Source organism: Daktulosphaira vitifoliae, unplaced genomic scaffold (assembly GCF_025091365.1).
Source record: "Daktulosphaira vitifoliae isolate Bord-2020 unplaced genomic scaffold, ASM2509136v1 Scaffold_1, whole genome shotgun sequence".
NCBI lineage: Eukaryota > Metazoa > Arthropoda > Insecta > Hemiptera > Phylloxeridae > Daktulosphaira > Daktulosphaira vitifoliae.
In genome coordinates, this window is record NW_026099572.1 from 42,526,321 (window position 1) to 42,549,612 (window position 23,292).

The following is a 23,292-nucleotide window of genomic DNA, read 5'->3' on the forward strand; positions in this document are numbered from 1 at the left end:
TTAAAAAAAGTTATTTTTCTTTCATTAATAATTGTTTTATTAACCAAACAATTGATTTTAATAATGAATTTATGTTTAATAAGTTTATTTTAAAAAAATGATTATAAAAGATTTGATTGTACATCATATGTATCAGTTAATTATGTATGTTAAATATAACTAGATTAAGTTTTTTTTATTATTTTTTAAATATTTAAATTCCTTATGTTGTCATAAATGTAATAGTAGTTATAAGTGTGCATTTATATTTTTTTATGTTAACTATCTCAATAGTATAATTTAAGTTGAATATTGCATTTTGATTATTTTTCAATCTATTGTATTTTCTTGAATTTAAATAATTCTTTTAATTAAATCAAGCACTTATTTTAAAATCTAACCAATAGATTAATGTCTTAAAAGTCCAAACTTATCAGATGTGGAGGGCACTTATAGGACACTGCTTTGTTATAAAAAACAATATTATAAAAATATGATTAAAAAAGTTTTAAATAAATTATAATATAATTACTGAAAAAAGTGAAACTTTTTTAATCAGAAATTCTTAAGGGCTTTCATAGACAGACACAATTTACTTTCAAAACAGAGGCAGATAAATAGGTTATATTATAACTAATTAGTAGTGCTAAAAAATTGCCAAATTCTTTATGTATTCCAACTTTGTTGGGAATTTTACTTATAAACTAAAACATAATGTTTGAAATAATCAAATTAAAAAAAATTATTTATTAAAATGTCTTAGTAGATTCATATCAAACTATAATCTTTTTGATTCATCGTTATTATTTGGACAACATAAAAGTTATCAGCACCAAAATAATATGATTTAAAATATAATATCTCTACTTATTACTTAATAAATATTCAAATATTTCAGCCAAGTTTTAAATTTATGACATGCTAGGTATAATTATATCAACACTAACAACTAAGAATATTTATAAAAATAAAAAATATATTTTATTAAACACATTTTTTGCACTTTAAAAATTATTTCTGATATCTTTATTAAAAATATAGGTAAAGTCATATAAATATTGTATACAAATTGCTATTTTATTGTATCCTCTGAAGTGGTGTTGAACTTTATTTCATGTTTTTTACTATTTTTGAATAATCAAATAATAAATTAAGATCTGAAATTTTCTAATGCACTTACTTTGTAATGGCCTAAAGTTACATATAATTATTTATTAATATCTATTAACATAATTAATATGGTTTAAATACAAGAAAATAGTAATTTTAAATAATTCTCTTATTACTGTTAATAGTAATTATTTAAGTTTCTGATAAAAGAAGGTTCGTGTACTAAGTATTCTCATTGGGCACACCACTTTTCTTAGTTCCAATCATTTATTAAATCTAAAAATCTTAAAATAAAGTTAAAATCTTCAACAAAGTGAGTTAATACTACCCACAATATTAAAAAATGTTAGAAAGCAGAGTAAACAAAAATTTAACAACTAAGAAATTATACAAGCAGTTTTGTTGCTATGGCAATGAAAAATATACAACATAAACAATAAAAATTTGGTCTCTTAATAGCTAACATTTTATCAATACTTAATACAATATTTTTACTATGACATAAGTGTTACAGACATACTTAGTTAAAATTATGTAATTATTTGTATTACAATTATTCAATACCATGATTGAGTCATGACAGGTAAAAATTTACATAATATAGTTAATTCAATAATACATTTCACACAATGTTTTTTTTTAATGTATTGAACAATTTATTGATACTTTTTGCAAAATATCAGACGGTAAATACAAATTAAGGTAATAAAATTAGGTCCTCATAATAGGAGGGATCGCCCTCCATACAATATTTTCAATAAAAAAATGATAACAGTGTACCTAAAATATACAGGTCTATACATACTTCTTTTCAAATATGTTCATAAGTGCATTATTTGATGAAGCCATTTCTAAATTAATTTTTTTAAATAAGACTATTACATATATTGTTAAATTTAGCTATAATATATTTTTTTGCTGCATGTTTATCTATATGTTTTAAAGTTATAAATAAAATGTTGATAAAAGATGGAATTGTTAAAATGTATTTATTCGTCTAATACAATTAGATTTACCAACGTATTATATTATTAGTCATGTTATGAATATTCATACAATTTATATCTAATTTCAAATGGGTAAGGATGATCAAAAATAAGATTGTGGATTTTATTTGTAGAACTACGAGAAAATTTTTTTTATTCTTTGAAAATGAAACACCCTAAAGTTCAAACACTATTTGCGCTAAATATTTTCAAACTAGTTGATAAAAATATCTAAAATTCGCCCTTCTACCAACAAAGTTAACATAAAAAATGCCCCTAGGTTACAGATAGATACTATACGCAACAGTAATAAGAAGTTCCAATAATGCTGGTAATCAAACTTATTTGTATATTTTAAATTATTTTCTAATAGTTCTATTTAAAGCTAAATTTAGTCGCCTTAACATTAAATATTAAACAATTTTATTCTTATTTTTATACATTTTATAATACATAAATAAGTGGTCAGCTCAAAAAAATTTTTTAGTTAAAAAAATTATCAATTTTATTTACATTTGTACGGCCGTATACAATTGCGCTGATTGTACTCCCTTTCTACTGTCTATGCTAAGAAAAATTTTCTTTTACATAAAATATAACTACTCTGAAGATATAATGAATATGATTTACATTATCTTACCCAAATGTAGTTAAAGCACTTAGAATAATACGATTATACGTAAATTGTTTTAAATTCTGATTATATAAGCAGGTTACATTTTAGTTAAATATATATGTATGAATTTTGAGTTTAATGTCATTTTAATTAGTCCTTGAACACTAAGTTAAAAACCATGTAAAAATGTAGTAAATGTAACAAATATATATATATTTTTTTTAATTGAAGGATTTGCATTAAAAATTAGCTTTATGATTTTTAATTTTAAAGAATCGTTAACTAAATTTTATACTTCGTTTTAAAGCTTCCATAAACCGATTGTATTTGTGATATTACTTTTTAAATTACTTAAAAATAAATACACATAGAGGATTTTTCTCAAAATGAAATAAAGAATATTTTGCAACATACGACATTTAACTTTAAATGAAAGTGTTAAATCAGTTATCTACCATGTTTTTGTAGAAAACCTTTCAATTTTTATTCAAATTTTTAAAAACTTGAAAATTTTAATTAACTAAATTTTTACAAAAATTCCACATTTATTTCTTGAATAATTCTAATCTTAATAATTTTATAGCTTACATTAAGCTAATAATTATATTAGAAAAATAAGATGTTATTATTAAGAACACGTCTTAAATTGGTGTTCAGACGTAGAGATATGAAAAAAATGTTAATAGGAAAAATAGAGCAACTTTACAATTTCAAAAAAACATTACATGCAAAATTTTAATAAATGTTATACAGAACTATACGTTTATCTTTTTTTTTTAATTACGTTAAATTTTTGCTAATAATACAGAAAATTATCTATATTTAATTTTATGCGATGAACCAAAAAGGTCTTAATAATTGTTAAATCAAAATATACGAGTAACTAAAAATATATTTCCGAAATTATTTTTATTTGGTAAGTAATTGAGTCAATGTAATTATGATTAACGAATCACTCTGTATATTTTTTTATATAATAAAAGCTAAACTTCAGAGATACACATGTTTGCTTTATCACATCAGTCTAAATTTTTCACACCTAATTTTTAAAGTCTTTAATATAAATTAAATAGGTGTCATATGAAAAAAAAAACAAAAATAATTTTTATGATCATTCTATTAAATACATAATTGTTAAATTATATTATGGTTTTCTAACTAATTGCCAATATTTTATTTTACGTTTGTCGTTTCTTGTTATAAGTTGTCAAATCATATATACATAACAACGGAAAATTTAATCATAATGCAACTATGCAAATGGAATGATAAATTATGTGGTTTTGGAATTAAAATTTTGTATAATTTAGTACATGCCTGAACACAATTTTTGTTTCTATTTTAGAAGTACAGTTATATGTGATTTTTAATCTGTTTTTGTTGAACTTTCGATTATTTATAAACAACTTAATAACATAAAAATAATAATCAGTAAGTTATGTTTTAGACATAGTTCAAAAGTTTAAAAACTATTCTATTATTTAACCCATATAAATAATATTATTTTTTGTTTTATAGATATTACAAATAATTGGGATGTACTAGAAATGGATAAATATGTATTAAATGACAATAGTAAACTGGTAGGACTAGAAAAATTGTAAGTTATATTCTCATGATTTACTTAGTTATATTAACTTAAATATTAAAATAAGTAAAACAATATAAAATTGCAGACAGAGTTGAACTTAGCTTGAAAAAAATTTTAAAATCATAGATATATAAATTTCATATGACCCAAGTTATGTCTAAGAGATAATATTTAATTAAATATGAATTAATTATTTTAACTCAGCGATTCCTACTAGGATTTTAAAAAAAGGAAAAATATAAAATATGAAAATTCCTTGCAGGCTGTGAATAATAGAGAAGGAGTGATCTCCTAATGTATCCCTAGTAAATTTAGTTTTAGCGAGGACCACACAGAATTCTTAAAAGAACCACAAAGTGGAACCACTACTTTGATTCATTATAAATGCAAGTAATATAGTTCATTCTATTTTTTATAATAATTTTAACCTAAATTCCAGAAACGACAAAATTCAGAAACAACCATCTACTGCATCAACGCGAAAGGCCGAAGATTGGTTAGGGTTACTATCAGATAGCGAAGATATGGTCTATGAACCTACTGTCGTGGGAAATTCTAATGTTAATAGACGTAATAACTTAAAAAAACATGGTACTCATAGAACATCTCGATCAGAAGGTTTATTATTTGATAATGATGACAATATTGTAAACATCGATAACGATATAAGTAGTGATATAATTAATACCGAAAGGAATAAAAGAACAATTTCGAAAAATGACATAAATTCTTTTGACTTTGGGGTTTTACCCGATGTCAATTCAACTAAAGAAATTTCAGAAACTGGTAAATTAACAACGCTTGATACTATATCAAAACGGCGAGATACCTCTCCATCGATAACTTTTACAAAAGATTTAAAACAGAAATCAAAAATTAAATCTGATAGGCAAATTAATCATGGTGAGAATTTCTTACATAAATTTATTGTCCATTATAATGAAATTAATAATCAGAAATTGATATAACGCTAAAATTTAAAACTTAGAAATATATATTTATAATTTTAATTCGTAGCAAACATTATTTTTGAAATCATATATTGAAATCCAAAATCTTTAATATTTGTAAATTACATCAACAGATAGTTTACGTTATACAGAGTATATTTTAAAGGACTATTGACTAAATGGCACTAATAAAGGGATATTTCGGAATTATTTTGTATTTAACTCCAAGAAACTGAAAAAATTATATTGTTAGATGTAAAGGAGAAAAGTTTCTTATATAGAAAATTCCTTTCTGAAATCAATAATAACTTTCTAGATACACCACTGGGCACTATAACAAAGTATTAGATTAAATAATTTAACCTAAATAAATGTCTCGACTGACATTAAAGTAAACTTAGTGTTACTTTAATATTTTCACTAACGAATTCAATAATGTTTGGTCATTTTTAATGTCATTATTTAGAAATTATTATTAAAAAAAAACCAGCACAGCGGGGACGTGGCATAGTTGGATCAAGTATAATGATATCTGACAGTGATTAAAATCACTATCATAAAAATCGCTTCGATTCAAATCTGTAGATAGTGTTTAATTTAAAAAAAATAGTGGATTATTCCAAAAGCTACATGATCTATTTCCTTATTTATATCCTGATTACAAGTTTTATGATTTATAAGTGTAATATATGAATAAATATATATATATATATATATATAATATATAAAAGGAAATGATGTTATTTAAAAAAAAAATATGTCGAATAATAGAAGGATATAAATATTTTTTCTCATGAAAAAACTAATAATTTAGTATTGTGATATTTACGGAGAAATTATAAAAAATTATAAATTTTCAAAAAGTTATAGCATTTTAAAGTTAAAAATATAAAATCGAAAATTATACACAGAAATTATATTTTTAACTACTTTTAATAGAAAACATGCCTTCTTGGTTGAGTGGATTGATACAACAAAATGAAAAGCCAAATTTAAATGTTCCTAACGATAATTTACAAGAAATTAAAAAAATTCAGTCATTAGACATTACGGAAAAAAACATAATCAATGAAAATTCTTCTATTTTATCACTTCTTAAAGGAAAAGAAAAAGTCCAATCTACTGTTTTAGAATTAGTACAAGAATTATTACAAAAAAAACATGATATTCAACAAGCTACCATTACGTTGATACAGGACCAACAAAATCGTGATCTTCTTATAAAAGTAAATCAACTTATTTTCAGTTAAATTTATCATTAGCGGTTTTTAGAGAATGTGTGGGGTAATTCACCCTCTAAATCAAAATGGTGACACAATATTTTTGTATCAAGTCGGTAAATTATCAACTTTTTTAGATTTTTAAGTGAAGAGCAAAAAAAAATACCGACCTATAAACATGTTATCAAACACAATATGATTTATTTTCTTTTTATTCGGATCTTATTGTCAAAAATAAAAATCTAAATAAATTACAACAAAATCGTATACTTCTAATGTAATACCAAAAGTTTAATCATTAAAGCTGCAGACAGTATTTTGCTATTCTTGATAGGTTTCGATTCCTACCATGAATAGCATTGTAATCTTTATTGCTCTCGTGCCCAGATCTCCCTTATTGTTCTATTGTATTTATTTATGAATTTGTTGCTATTTTTAAACTATGATTTTTTTTAAGTTACTTTTTTATACAAAAAGTTAAGAATAATTTACTCTCTTAAAACAACTACAATTAGTAAAAGGTGATTTTACCTAAAATTTAGGCGTTAATATTGGACAACCCAGGAATCCACAATGCGGATGAACAACAGTTGGAGAATTTGAAGACTGAAAATAAAATTTTGCAACTAACTATTGATCACACATCCAAAAAGAATGAGCTGGAATTGGACGCATTGAAAACTAAATTTGAGTATGCATTGAAAACTTTAAAATTTATTATGTAGAAAAAAATGTTTACAATCCGTAATTTTCTCTTTAAGTTTAAAACTTTCAGTGTTATAACAAAAAAAGGGTTCCTTTAAACCTAGTGATATGAAGAATTTTGTAAAATAATAAATTATGATTTTAGGGGTAATAAGTAATTCGGAGGGATTGAGATAAAAGTGATGGGTGTCACTTTGAAAATACTATGGAGCTTTTGTATAAATATCGAGATAAATTCATCAGAATGCTTGGATTTTAATTTGTTTGAAATTTATGCTGATCCCTAGACATAACTAGATAACAAGTTTATATTAGTTTTAGGAAAATAGAAAAGTCGAAATGTTTGTTTTTAAGTGATAATTTGGAGAAGCTGATTAAACATTCTTAATAGGCAGTTAAGTGTGTTGCGTTTTTTTTTTATACGTGATTTATGCCCACTAGACATTTGCAAAATATTGTGATCAAAAATTTGATTTGAGAGGATTTTGGAATGAGAGTTTCATTTAAGAAAACAAAAACGCAATCAAAGGAGTGTATATTTGATATATACTTATTATTTTATAAAATTACTCGTTAATTCGAATTAAAAACTTACAAAACAAATTGAATTTACCAATGAAGTTCTAATTGTTCTTATTTAAATCGTAAATATCCATCACATTATTTGGAGGATTTAGATTTACAGAAACGTATCATCCAAATTTTTTACCTTTCAGGAGAACAAAATTAATTTTTTATTTTCCATTTAAGCTAATGAAAAAAATGTATTTCTTCAAAAAAAAAAAATTATACCTTCTAATATAATTAATGGTGCACCATTTTCACATTAATAAATATTTGATATATTGGTTGAAATAGACTAATAAATAAAAAATCACAATTTTGGTTGATACGTGGCTTTAAGTCTAAACCTTATTACGATTTCATACGTAATAGATAGATGGTTTAAGTTGAGTTAGGTAGTATATATATACAGTAACGTATTTAAGAATTCGTCTAAGGTGGAAAAGATAATTTTAATAATGTACAGTGGAAGCAGATGCGTAATTAAAGATGGATGGGGATAAATACCAGTACAAAAATATTTTAATAGTTAAGATACAATCTCTTTTTCGTTTGGAGGAGATGGTGAAAATTTTATTTTTTATGCATATATTTCTACAAAAAACCCCTATTACGCATTCCACTCTTCACTACCTTGGTCTTATGCAAACGTGAAGGGGTCTAGATCCCTTGAACTTCTTGTAAAATGCCATTCAACTTAAAATAATTATATATACTTACCATTAAATTACTGACGTAGCTTTGAAGATTTTAATGTAAGGGATAAAGTTCCTCACTTAATTTCAAAAATTTGGATTAGAGATCTAGTTAGGAAGATCTATTGAACTTAATAATTATCTTCTTCCATTCCCCCCTTTAAAATTCAGTTTATTTATTTGGACTATGACTAATTAATTACAGGACTCGAGCCCCACCACCATATATACAACTAAAATAAAAAGTTTAGTATACTAATTGTATTTTTAAATTTTTATAAAATGCTAAGCTGTCTCTACTGCTGTCTAATTTAGCCAATATACATTCTCTATGTAAACTGAACTAATGCAATAATATGCTTATCTAGATTAGAATTGGACGCTTTACGAGAAAAGTTAAGTCGATATGAAATACGAATAAATGAATTAGAAGAGGAACGAAAAAATGATGCAATAGAACGAAAAGAAAACGAAAAACTTTTAAAACAGTCTTATGAAGATAGACTAAAGGTAATACATGAAAGTCATTTGATTGATCTGAAGCAATCAACCGAAATACAAAAAATAAAAATGACTCATTTAGAAGAATTTGATACTAATTTAAAAAATTCTCAATCTAAACGTACTTTTAACAGTGAGGATATGACAGCGAGAGAGATATTAATAAGTACACAAGAAAAAAAACTTAAAGGTAGGTTTTATTATTAACAAATTTTCTTTTTAATATACACTCTTAATAGAAATAAATCCGTAGATTTGCAAGAAGAAATAGGTAAACAGTTAGCAGATATAGAGTGCGAGAGAGAAAGTTTCCAAGTAAAAGTCGATGATTTTGAAGCAAAAAGTTCTAAAGAACGTAATGAGTTGGAATTTTCCAAAAAAGAGTTGAAAAGATCTATAACTACATTTGAAAATAGTCGTAAGCTATGGGAACGAGAGAGAAAATCAGAAATTCAATATATTGAAAATCGGAAAGATGAATTAGAAGTAATGTTCAAAACTTAATATCAACCATTTTCTGTACAATTTTGATATTTCATTTTGAAAAAAACATGTTTATTAACGAATAACATAGAAAACAGTTTTTTCGTTAGTCATTCCGCATTATTTGTGTGATTTTTATATCAACGGATTTATCAATTATTAAGATACATATTTTGTATGCTGTTAATTATAAAAATATTATTATTACATTTTTATACAAGGTGCTCTATCAGGTTTTGATATATTTAGTAATTTTTGATACAGTGAATATTTTGCATTAGTTTTTTTTACAATGTTTTGGACTACATTAAAAATATATTTTTATTATTTATTTTTAATTATAAAAAAATGATTATTATTATTTCATTTTTGAAATTTCAAAATTTTTTAAATCGTTTCTTACAAAAATTGTTGATGGTTCGATACCTTATTAGAATAAGTATTTATTGATCAATAAATATAGTGAGTATGTAGAGGGTTGGATTATGCATTATAAATAATATATTTGTACAAGCTGTACCCACCTGCGTTACAAAAGTACTAAAAAATGGTCTGTCACTGGTGCAGACTGTACTAAAATATTTTCTTTTAGAATTATAAGTTTTATTTTGTGATGTAAAATTTATAAATTTGAAATGCAGGCTATTCGTTCATCAGTAATGGAAGAACAAAGAAAATTAGCAGAAGAACGATTTGAAGTAATATCGGAACGTTATCGTCTTGAAACTTTGATGAAATTAGATTTTGGTACAGAAAGTGATTTTATAAAAGCAAAAGCAGAATTCAAACAAAATTTAGAAGATTTAAAAAAAAGAGAAAAAGATTTAGAAAAAAGAGTAGAACACATAGAAGAACAAGAAAAACATCTAGCTGAAACGAAGTGTAAAATTCAGGAACAAGATGATGAAGTAAAAAAAAAATCAATTCGTGCTGAAAAACTTTTAAAGGTAATAGAAAATTTAAAAAAAAAATGATAACTATACGATAACTATAACTCGTATATAACTGATATTTACGAATTCAGTAAATTAAATGTTTTATTAAATAGTGATTCTACAAAAACTGTTGATAGATGAGATAAAAGACTATATGAAATGTAATTGTGTTTTAGATTATCTTCTTTAACTGTTGGTACATTCTATACACTTAATTTCGACATTATAATTTTGAAATATCAAAATTGTGCAGAAAATGGTTGATAGTTAAGTTTTGAAAATTTAGAATGTAATTTTAGAAAATAACTTCTAATTCATCTTTCCGATTTTCTCTCTCGTTCCCATAGCCTACGATTATTTTCAAATGTAGTTATAGATCTTTTCAACTCTTTATTTCTATTAAGAGTGTATATTAAAAAGAAAATTTGTTAATAATAAAACCTACCTTTAAGTTTTTTTTCTAGTGTACTTATTAATATCTCTCTCGCTGTCAGATTGAGAATTTTTTAAATTAGTATCAAATTCTTCTAAATGAGTCATTTTTATTTTTTGTATTTCGGTTGATTGCTTCAGATCAATCAAATGACTTTCATGTATTACCTTTAGTCTATCTTCATAAGACTGTTTTAAAAGTTTTTCTTTTTCTTTTTGTTCTATTGCATCATTTTTTCGTTCCTCTTCTAATTCATTTATTCGTATTTCATATCGACTTAACTTTTCTCGTAAAGCGTCCAATTCTAATCTAGATAAGCATATTATTGCATTAGTTCAGTTTACATAGAGAATGTATATTGGCTAAATTAGACAGCAGCAGAGACAGCTTAGCATTTTATAAAAATTTAAAAATACAATTAGAATATTAAACGTTTTATTTTAGTTGTATATATGGTGGTGGGGCTCGAGTCCTGTAACTAGTCGTAGTCCAGAACCTAAAAATGGGTCATTCTTCCCCCTTTCGCCCAAAATAATATTCCAAAATTATGAGGTTGTGGTCATAGATACAAGATAAATTAAATTAAATTAAATTTAGTTATTATGTCTGTGGTTGCCACATTTTACGACCAAAGATAATTTCTGCAAAATATAATAATGAGTAAATTCAGCAAGGCCAGCATTAAAAAAGGTATATTTCCCACAAAACACTATGTAAAGAGACCTTACAAACTAAATGGGTGATTATAAAGGTTTCTAGTTTTACTAAAAAAAATAACACATATAAAGCCCCGCGATTTATAACGTCAGCTGTATAAAACTTTATCATTAGACTAAACAACTACTTTTTTTTAGGCGATTAGTATTATAAGTTTCAATAATTAATTATCAAAACTTTATAAAAATTTCATTTCACAAATATTTCTTTAATTAAACTATTAATACCAAATGGTTATTATAGATACTGTAGTTTTGAAGAGTTTAAATATACTAAAAATAAATTTCATAATTTATTCATTATAAAAATAATTTAACACGATTTATAAAATAATTTTACATTATAAAATGAATGTATATTATAATATACTAAAAAATATTTAACTTTCTAGATGGCTATGGTTAAACAAGAAGAAGGCTTAAAATCATTGGAAATTGCTAAAGAAATTCAAAGTAAATTTGAAAGAAAAGGTTATGACATTCATAAACGTTTATTAGAAGTTATCAAACGAGAAGAAAATGTATTAAAAGTATGCGCAAAAAATAATTTGACATTAATAATAGATTTAAAAAAATTAATGTCATTATTATAAATTCTTAGAGAAATTATAATAAATTATAATAACTTTACAGGAAGAAAGTAAATTGGTAACTGAGAAAGATCAATTTGATATTAAAAGAAAAAAACTGGATCTTATCCTACCTCACTTATCAGCTGATGATATATATTTGCATGATTTAAGACCTATCAAACGAATTGCTGAAAAAGATGTTAAACATAGAAAACTTGACTATTCTAATGTTAATATAACTTATTAAACACTTATAAATTTTATTTATGTATACCATTTTAGTTTCCTTATGAAAAGTAATATAATTATAACATTTTTATTCAAAAATGTGCCGTTCAAGCTCATTCAAATGATTTATTCACATTTGTACCATGACGCCGCAAAATCAGAGGGAAGGGGTATTGTAACCCTCAATCCGAAATGATTAACAATGTTAGTCGTGATAGCCTTTTTTTTGTTGCTAAAACTGCATAAAAAATTTTATAGTAAATTTTAATTATTCAAAAATTAGTAAACAAAACTCATTCCTTAAAATTAATTATACAACTATGTATTTCTATCATAACAGGCAGCAACTCAGTATATTAATATATACTATTAATTCTTTTTAAAATTATTAATTATTATGCAAATTTAACTATGCACTATTTTAAAATTGACCAGAAACAATTTTTTTTACACTAATAAATAAACATTGATTTATTTCTAGTTACATTAAAACTTCACACATTTTCTAAAGTAATACATCTGAATTAAAGGAAATTAAAATAAAAACAAGTTTGGAAAAAATAAAAACACAATATCCATTATAACTTTTTCATATTTTTAAATAAATTGTTGATAATAATAATAATAATAATTTACAAAAAAAAATCATAATGATACGATTATAAATAAAATAAATTATAAAAATTAACGTGAAATCATAATTAAAAATGTATATGCATATAATTCATAAGTTACGTTGTGAAGTTTAATAAATTAAACAAATAATAATTTAACAAATTATTAACATTACCTATGCAAATATTATTTAACAATGATGAGAATACATTTATATATAAATATAATTTGTTTGTAAAGCTTTTAAAGATTATATTTTGTTGGAATGCTTCTAAATGAAGTAGTATTTTATACATAAAAAATATAAATATTTTAGGTAAATTTATAGCTGAAATATTTCAGAACCCATCATTGTTTTTCAATAAAATACTGCTTGTTTGGAGGATTACTTATGATAGATTCCTTACATTCCATAACCTTGATAAGGTGCATTATTTACAGTACTATAAGGTGCTGAAACATTAGGAGGGATATAGGATTGCGAAGGAGGAATTGTCCCTTGGTAAGATTGTGAGTACATATTTCCCATAACTGATGGACCTGCTGTTAACATCAATTGTGGTTCAGCTATAAAAAAAAAATAAATAAGTACAATTAAACATTTAACATTATTTTTCTTTACATACGCATCATCATAGGTTTAATATCTTCTTCTTTGTGTTCTTCTACACGTTTTGATTCAGCTTCTTCTAGTTTGTCAACTTTGGATACATATTCTCTGGTGACTTGAATTAAATATGGCATAGCAAAGTCCATAATATTATGTCGCCATGCTAATTCTAATACTACATCTGGGTGAACTAGATCATAACATTGGAATAAAGCAGCAGCAAAACAATCATAATTTCCACGCTCTAAAAACCAAGTCACTAACTCTTCAGCAACTTCAAAATTCTTTGACTCTGCTGCATACTCCATTGCATCCTAATTCATTTAAGTTATATTTTGTTAATTTAGATTTAATGAAGTTTAGATAAAAATATCCAATTTACCTTATATAGTCTATCTTTTTTGCAAAGTTCAACACTTTGCTTCCATCGATTATTACTTTTATACAAATAAGCAGCAATTCGTCTGAACTCAGTCAATTCATGTTTTTCAAGTTTCTGTGCTAGTGCTATTGTGTCAAAATTATCAAAAGCATCAATAGATGTTCTTAATCCCTAAAAAAGTGTAACATTATAATTTTTTATTTTCAATATAGATAACTTATATTTTTTTCACTTAAGATTAAAATGCTAATATATTTTTTTTTAAATTAAATTTCATCAAAAGAAATTTTAATAAAAAATTGAAGGTGCGAAATGTATAATAAATTTTTATTTAGTTGGAACTAGACTTTTTTTTTTTAATAAAAGTTTCAAATTATTAAGAACTATAGTAATATTAGAGAAGAGTATTGGTATTAACCAACATTGTATATCAGTAAATAATCATATCAGAAAATTAGTTGTTTTTATTTTAACCAATAATAGTCCGAGAACAAATTATTCCTCTTTCTTAAAAAAACAACAATGCAATATAATCAATGTTTAAAGAACGACCCTGGATAGCCAAATACTTTAATTTATATTTGTGTGGTTAACAGAAAATCTCTTAACATAAATAATTACATTTTAGTTAAAGTAAGTTTCATTGTTTATTAAAATTGGTATTTGTTAAGTGAACCATTTATTTTGAAAAACAACAAAAATCCAAAATATTCAACTAGAAGAGAACAGTAAAAAAAAGAAAACTATTCATAAGCTACCATTGGCATGTTGTATTGAAATTGAGATGGTCAAAGAAATTTATTCAATGATACGCCAAATTAATACAAAATTACTCGATTTTAGAGGATGTGTTTGAAAACTTTGGACTTGTGACGTTTCTACAATACATGATATCCTGTTGTATAAATGAATATATATATATATGTATATGAATGTATTACTAACTACTGTGAGTACACACCAAGTTTCTTAATCAGATATTGGATACTTGTTTATTCTTATGTACACAATCATACAAACTTTTTGAAAAACTTTCAAACTTATCTAATATTAAAAAATGATACATTTATCCATAAAAAACAAAAACATTAATTTATTAATTCTGCTATTGACAAAAGGTTTTTAAATTTATGAAAACATAAATTCACATCAGTTGAAGTAGGCTTAAAATAAATTTAATATTCTTAATGGTGTCATTCATGCAATGATAATATATACTTTACTCCATAAATAAATGAAAATACAACTATTGTATTAATATCATAATATCCAGTGCTACACAAATAATTAACCAGAAGGGTCAGTTATGTGTATGCTAGCATATTATAATAAATTATTACTATGTATGAAATATGAAAATTTAAGATTAAATAAATATAGTAATACATATATTTAAATTTAGAATGTTAAATCTTAAAAACTTAACATTGTTACTCAAAGATCAAAATACAAACTGAAAAAAACAATTCAACATATAAGTAGATTTCATGAGCTAATAAAAATAAAATTTATTTTATAAGCATAAAAAATAGTTTTAGAACAATTTTGTATATTATTTATAATAAAAAACTAAACAACCCTTTCTAGTCAAAAGATAACTTATTGAACTATGTTTATTTTTGTTCCAATTTATTTGATGACAGTTGTAGAACAGTGTAACATTACAAGAAACATTAAAAAAAAAAATTAATAAAACTAATTTTAATTTATTAAATTAAGTTATTTAGTATAAATTGTAGTATTAGATTAGTTCACAGTTTTATATTGATTTATCGGATATTAGAAAAATATTCATAGATCTACACCTAAATTATATATATAATAAGTATATTTTATAGTCCTAACAATATATGACAATTCTTTAAAAATTGCACATTTAAATGAATAATTATGCCTCATAGTCTCATTGGAATTTTATAATTTGATTAAAAGTTTTGCAATATCATAAATTATTAATCATATAATTAAATGAATAAGCAATAAATTACTTGGTAGTCTTCTTCATCAATCAACAAATTATTCAAAGCTTCATTAATAGCTTTATTGTTTAAGGATTGCACTGAACGCAAGTATGTTTTAACCAATTGTAAATGATTTGTCTAATTAACAAATTACCATTAAAAGTTAAATTAACTTAGTAATGAAAAAATAAATCAAAATTACTTTTGTAAAGTAGGTCACTGCTCTAGTATGGTCCATCCGTGGAGTCAGAACTAATAACAAATCATTGAGTAATAGTGGTTTGTAATCAAGGTAAAATTGTATAGCTTTATAGTATAGTTCTAAATTAGCAACCTAATAATATAATACAACCATTATAATAGAAAAATTAGAATAAATATGAGCTATACTATACCTTAGTTATAATGTCTTTAAAATGACTTTCACGCCAAGCTTCAGTAGGATGATTCATCATGGCTAATACAGCATTATCATATTCTTCATATTTGTCATATAAAAACACTAATTCAGACCATAAATGTGCTTGTTCAGCTGCTCTTAAAACTTTTGGAATGTTCACTCTTGACCAGAAGAGTTCTAAATGTTCCTTCATTTTTGTTGGCTTATATTTAGAATATAAAATAGCCAATTCTGTAAACATGCCCATATGTGCTCGCTCTAAACCTAATGCAGCTTCTAATAAATTAATTAATTCTTCAAAATATCCACGATCCTAAAAAAAGAACTTGTTAGCTTATGCATTATTAATCTTATTAACTTGTAATAATTTACTTGATAATAGTTGATAAGGTCTTCTAATTCATCGGCATGAACTACAATGTGTAATCCACACATTTGTGCTAATCTGAATTCATTGTTATCAACACATGCAAAGCATACTTCTTTCCAAGTTCTAGTACTATTAGCCTTTCGTGCACTGTCCACAGCACCTTGATACTCTTTAAGATGAACAAGAGTGATTGCTAAACGAGCAAAGTTTGAAACATTGTTGTATAAAAGTTTAGCTGGTTCATACATTTCATCATCAAAACATCTATCACCAATCTAAAAAAGTATTCATAAAAATCAAATCAATATACTTTATTTTATTTTTTGCAATAAGTTATACTTTTTGAATATCTGCATGATTTGGTCCAGATATAAATTCTTCAAGATCAGCTAGCCTGTTAGTCTTTGCATAAGCATAAATCAATTCACTTTCAATATATGATTCACGAGCCTTTTTCCTAGACATTTGTAGATAACGTACAAGATCTTCCCAACTTTCTATATTTATATTACATTTATATAAATAAATATGTATGAAACATAACAACATAGAAAAATAATAATTTAATAATAATAAGTACCTGTTTTATGAGCAGTTTGTACAACGTCCATATATGCACTAGGATCATCAGCTTTAATAAAAGAATCAATAGCTTCTTTTACAAACATGTTTTCTAACTGAGATTTTGCTAACAAACTCCATACACCAGGTTCATTGCAACGTTCAGCAAATTCATATGCCCGGTCTAAGTTTTTAACATTTTCAATCAACACCTAAAGTAAAAAAAAAAATTAACGGAATATTGGTAAGAAAATTCTTTACTCACTATGGAAATTTTAGATGACATTTACCTGAATTGCAGATTGATTAACATTGAATTTTTTGAATATAGCAAAAGCTTCTTCAAATAATTCATTGTTAATGGCAATTGAAGCTATATCAGGTGCATCATAATTATCTAAACGATTGATATAATCCATAACACGAGTGCGATCAGCTTTAACTGCTGTTAATATCAATAAATTTTGTAAATTTCTATAAAAATAAAATATAAAAATGATAATTTTTTGTAATTTAAATTATATAATGAACTTTTTACCTATGTGAACTAAATAGGGAATTATCAAAAACTATTTTTTCCAATAGTTCAATTAATTCATTAGGTAAATCAGCAGTCATAAAAGCTTTTACAGTGACAGATATATCTTCAGGGTCCTGTGTTTCAGAGAGAGCTGTTTGTACCACTTGATCAATAAGAGGACGACGATAAACATTGTTTTCATTTAAAACTTCCAACCATAGCTCTGGATTGCGACGTCTTACTAAATAACGAGCTTCAGATTTAAATAAGCTGTTTTCATTGCAAACATTTATCAACTCCAAGTCACATTTTCCACGTTCATACGCAACACAAGCTAAGTGAGGATCACGTTTTTCACAATATTTTCCAACAACTCTGCTATCATAGAACTTATTTTCCCTAAAATATAATTTTTCATGATGAAACTTATAATAAAGATTTACTATTTAAATACATACTTCAAAAATCTTTCTGGGTTATTATTACTGTCAATGTAAATTTTTGCTAAAGCATTGTGAGTAGCAGGCTCTTCACTACCATCATGAACACGCAATTCTAGCCAAGATGATAGTAATTTAAGACGATTACGTTTTTCTACTTCTTCAACTAGTTCATCAGTAGAAAATTCTCCCCTAACTACTTGTATAAGATTTTTAATAATATCTTCTGAACAATCAACATCAAGCAGACCCCCTACTACGACTGGAAGACGAGAGGGGTTAACTTTTTGAACATAAATTTCAATATACTTTTGAAGACTATTTCTGTACAGATACAAGACAAGATCATGTACAAAATTAAAACGGTCACACACAATGATAAGTGGTAATTGATCAGTAAGTTTAGCTTCCTTCAAAAAATTTTTCACTCTTTCTGCATTATAACAAGTTGATTCACGACATATACGTTCAACTTCTTTTATCTGACCTGTTTTGCATGCTGCCTAAAATAAAATGTTTGTTATATATTAATGAAAGTAAAATATTTTGTTATTTAATATCTATATTAAATACTAACTTGAATATATTTAAAGTGAACTTCTGGATCTTGACTAAAATTAACTATAGACCCCAAAAAATAAAAGAGACCTTCATAACTTTTAAATGATTCAAATAGATCAATTAGAGCTTTGGTAGTCAGTTGTTCATGATATTTAGTAGCAATCTATTAAATAAAATATTTTTATTTATTCTATAAAATATATATATATATAAAAATTTATACCTTAACACATATTTGCAAATTTTGTCTAATATTATTGGTAAGCATTGCTTTCAAACATTCAAGGGAGTCTTCAACACTTAAAGAACCAAAATATCCAATCAACCAATCTGGGTTTAGCAACTGCGTATGAACAACTGCTCTTTTAATATCATATAAATCTGTATAATGTTCTAATGCTCTTTGCAAAAGACCAGCTTTTTCACAAAGTTGTGCAACATGAGCACGATCATAATGAGTAAACATCTGATTTCCAAGGATAGCATCAGCAACTTGAGGAGCTGATATTAAGTTCATTTCAAGTAAACGGGTCTGTAATGGACCTTCTGCTTCACGATTATGTTTTAATGCTTCCAAAAGAAATTTTGTGCATTGTTGGACCATATTTTGTTCAATGAAAATGTCAACAATCTAATTGAACAAATTTAGTTAAATTTTATTACTCATAATTAGCACAAAATGGGCTCGTACTTGATTAATGTTGGCCAAAGGTTCAGCATTATCTGATAATAACATTTGTGCAAATTCAACAGCATGATCAGGAGTAGATCTTAAAACTACATTTCTAAATAAATGTATGTAATCAGGTACATAGCTGATTTTTTGAGAATACAGAATTATTTTTTGATACTGGCCAGTTTCAGCAAAACATTGAACAACCTAAATAAAAGTTCAATTAATTTTTCAAATAAATCTCACAAACCAAATATTTTTTATTACTTTAGGAGGTATATTAGCACGGAGATAAACTGATAATGCCAAAGATATATCAGCAGTTTTTACTAAATCTCCTAATTCTTCTGAGCATTCTAATTTATCTTCTTTAAGCCATTTTTCAAGAAGTTGTTTTTTATCCTGAGCAAGTACTGGACGACATAATTCTAATGATTCATACTTGTTTAATTTTCCCTATATTTCAAAAATAATTATATTTGTATAAAATTAATTTTTTATTAAATTTTTATTTAAAAATACCTGATCAAGTAATATTCCAAAATACTGAAGAAGAGGTGAAGATTGATTTGTAGCAGTAGGAACCTGCTGAAATTTCTGTATTGTTGATGGGGTTCTAAGAATGCCTTTAGGAGCATTAGCAGCTACTTTAGCTGCTTCAGTATATTGGGAACTTTGAAAAAGTTGATTAAATTTTCGCACAAATAGTTCTTCAGCACCAGATAAATTATTACGAACTGCCATTCGCAAAGCCAGTTCTGAATGTTGTAGTACAGTATTTATATATGGTATAATGTTATCTTCTTCCACACTCACAGATAGAACTTGACCTTTACGATTAACACCAATAATACCGCCAGTAGCATCATGTGGAGCCGTTACAAAAATTGTATCACCACTAATGCGATTCATATAGATACAGGTAGCAGTTTCAATATCATACAGGTGTATATAGCCATATTTTGTTATGAGATAAATAACATCAAATTTAGAGCTCACTTGCATGGCAACAGGGAAATCATTTTGAGCTTCAGGGGGGAAAAACACTTCAACTTGTTTTTTGGGGAATGGTTGATTACCTCGAGGAGTCTGAACTACTTCAACAATATGTAACTAAAAAATTTTTTTAATAAAATGTTATACTATATTTTTTTAAAAACATTAGTTATAAATAAAAAATTACTTTTCCACCAGCTGCAGTACGAGCTGCAAAGCAAAATAAAGTTGATGGTTCTCTATTCCCTTCCATTTGAAATTTTGCAAATGATGCTGCATGTCCTTCAATCGGTTGAGAACAACTTTTTTCAACAGAGTACAATTGCATAGCTCCAACGACTCTATTTTGCTAGAAAAATTTGAATTGATTAAATTAAAATAAAATTTTATAATATAAGATATACTTGAGCTGAAATTCCTATTAGCAATAACCATTGTTGTTTTTGATCAGTTCGATAGTTAATTATCTGACAACCATTTAATGTTGAATGGCGATCAAACATTTTTACTGGCGTAGAATCTCCTAAAATTAATATAATATAATAATAACACAAAGAAATAATAATAAAAGACTTTTACCTTCCATACTCCAGTGAAAGACTGATGTTTCAGTAACAAGGGCCAATGTATTAGGAGAAATCCATTTCCAAAATACAACATCATCTTGCATTATATGAGCTTTCATTTTACTCTTCATTTCAATGTTAAATATTTGTAATGTTTTTTGAGCTAAGGAATTATAATATACATTAGTTAATATACCATTAAATCTTATACAAAATTATAAAAAATAATCAACTAAGAAATTCTTACAAGCAGCTGTTCCTTCAGTACCAGCCTTTCCTTTAAGAGCTATAACTTTGCTAGCTGGATTCATTATTGCCGAGTCGGCAGAAATTGGACGCCTAATCGGATTTTGAGGATCAGCCATATCAACAATAACTACTTGTGCAACATCACCAGTTTTCTCGCGTACACAGATATATTTATCTGACTCCATTGTAAGAGTGTTAAAGCTGATATTTGATTGATTAATTCCAACATTTGTAAGCTATTTAACATAATTATGATTGGTCATTTAATTGAACTACCTATTATTATAATATATTTAACTACTTATAGGTTGATATATAATATTTATATTAAAGTTTACTTTAAATTTAATGGTTCTAGGATGAATGTTCTCATAATTAACAAATAATTGAGCTCGTATAATTTAACTAATTTTATTTTTATTTTAATAATCATAACAGTAGGACTTGAAACATTTAAATTATTAATATAAAAATAAAAAATATATAATCCAGACAATGTTTTAATGATCCGCCCATTTAATAGATATCTTTTATCATTTGAACACTGACATATTAAATATAACATGAAAAATGAACGACTGGATGAAGATAATTTAATTAATGGACTATGTAAAAAATACATACATATATTTTTTAAATACTATTTAAAGTTTATATTTCATATATAAGGTTAAATAAAATTAACACAATGATTTTTTTTTACTGGGTTTTTTCCACATAATGAAATACTTTCATCAGTATAAATAATTTTCGAACAGTTTGTGATAATGCAATCTTGGTCGGCTTAATGGCGTTTACCTGTAAATGCTCCTGGAACTTAATGGGTAATATCTGAGACATTTTGACGGAAATTTAATAATCTGAAACTGACACTAAACTAATAAGATTGAAGAACTGGCTAGAAAAATTAATTTATGTATAGGTACACTGATAAAAATAAAAAAAAAACTACTAAGTACGTCACACACGGCGTTATGATGAATGACAAAAACAAGACATATAACAGGTAAATAATCAACAAAAAATATTAAACGTATAAATAAATAAAAAGTTAAAATTTACTAAATTTGTCTTAGCAATTAAAGTATATATATTGAATTATAAGTGAATAATTAATAAATAAACGATGAGACGACAAGTGTATTGTAAAATCGGTGCGCCGTTCATATCGCGAATTATGCGAAAAAAGTAACGAAAGGGTTTTCGGGAGCACGATGAGAGGGAGTGCCACATAAACAGACGTTACAGTGTGCCATTAAAACGTGATAAAAAATTTCCCATTTGTTAAAATTAAACTTATCTCTTTACAAATCTATGGAATTTTATAAATATGGTGAACTGTTGTTATAATTATACAATTTTAAATAATGAAATTATTATGTAATATTAATAATTAATCATTGTGTATATATAAAATCAATAATAAATATTTTCTAGTTTTATATAAATATAAATGACAGTTTTTGATATTGAAGCTTTTTGTAATATCTGTAAATATGTTGTAAATGTAATAATTTCTCCGATAACTTCTTCAGTCTAAACTATATAACTTTTTAATATAAGAAGCTGGTAATTGATTAAATTTGATAAAATACTCAAAATTATTAATAAACTACGAGATCCGTAATAAGTAGTATATTTTTCTAAGAAGTAAAACGGTTATTGTTCATTATTTTACTGATTTATAACTATAATTAATTTAAAGTTTATAACTATAGAAAATGTAATTATCATTATTAAAAATTATCTGTTATTAAACTATAAAAAATGTTACATTGATGTATAAAATTTAATTTGACGTCGGTTTAAATAAACTTTATTAGAACATTATCATTAAATTGAAAAAAAATTGATTTGATATGTCTTTGGTAGTTCTTTGATAATCATAAGATTTTCAAAGAATTATGCTATCGGCATAAGAATTTAACTGAACAAGTTTTATTTAATAGGTTTCCAAATTGAACTCTCCTCTGCTCTTTTAAATAACAAATCCAAAATAGTGACCTCCCATATTTACTGAAGGATAGTATAAATTTAAATGTTGTATGATATTCTCTTTATTAAAATCTTTGTCGACTACAGCAAGAATATCATTTATGCACAT

At 25.1% G+C, this 23,292-nt stretch overlaps 2 protein-coding genes across 11 annotated transcripts; one reads left to right on the top strand and one right to left on the bottom strand.

Moving 5' to 3' along the window:
• Positions 1–1,136: 1,136 nt before the first annotated feature.
• LOC126900625 (uncharacterized) lies at positions 1,137–12,749 on the top strand. Of its 10 annotated transcripts, XM_050676521.1 has the most exons (12): positions 1,138–1,672; positions 4,037–4,122; positions 4,210–4,291; positions 4,368–4,668; positions 4,722–5,185; positions 6,172–6,458; positions 6,995–7,143; positions 8,785–9,107; positions 9,171–9,403; positions 10,042–10,347; positions 11,877–12,014; positions 12,118–12,747. In XM_050676521.1, the coding sequence occupies exons 5-12, from the start codon at positions 4,807–4,809 to the stop codon at positions 12,301–12,303; spliced, it is 2,001 nt and encodes a 666-aa protein (XP_050532478.1). In that variant the 5' UTR covers positions 1,138–1,672; positions 4,037–4,122; positions 4,210–4,291; positions 4,368–4,668; positions 4,722–4,806; the 3' UTR covers positions 12,304–12,747. The 10 variants fall into 10 exon arrangements, with proteins under 10 accessions (XP_050532450.1, XP_050532503.1, XP_050532435.1 ...); XM_050676493.1 differs by lacking the exon at positions 4,368–4,668 and having other exon boundaries at positions 1,137–1,672; positions 12,118–12,748; XM_050676528.1 differs by having other exon boundaries at positions 4,545–5,185.
• Positions 12,750–12,858: 109 nt separating this feature from the next.
• LOC126900581 (clathrin heavy chain) lies at positions 12,859–22,372 on the bottom strand. Its single transcript, XM_050676402.1, has 22 exons — positions 21,987–22,372; positions 21,187–21,424; positions 20,953–21,102; positions 20,778–20,896; positions 20,561–20,722; positions 19,900–20,490; positions 19,645–19,833; positions 19,396–19,584; positions 18,928–19,335; positions 18,721–18,867; positions 18,162–18,646; positions 17,722–18,102; positions 17,474–17,657; positions 17,203–17,395; positions 16,962–17,119; positions 16,625–16,897; positions 16,248–16,565; positions 16,055–16,186; positions 15,880–15,990; positions 13,892–14,062; positions 13,526–13,823; positions 12,859–13,466 (listed from the first exon to the last, which is right to left on the bottom strand). Exons 1-22 carry the CDS (start codon positions 22,026–22,028, stop codon positions 13,303–13,305), a joined length of 5,103 nt encoding a protein of 1,700 aa, XP_050532359.1. The 5' UTR covers positions 22,029–22,372; the 3' UTR covers positions 12,859–13,302.
• Positions 22,373–23,292: the final 920 nt, after the last annotated feature.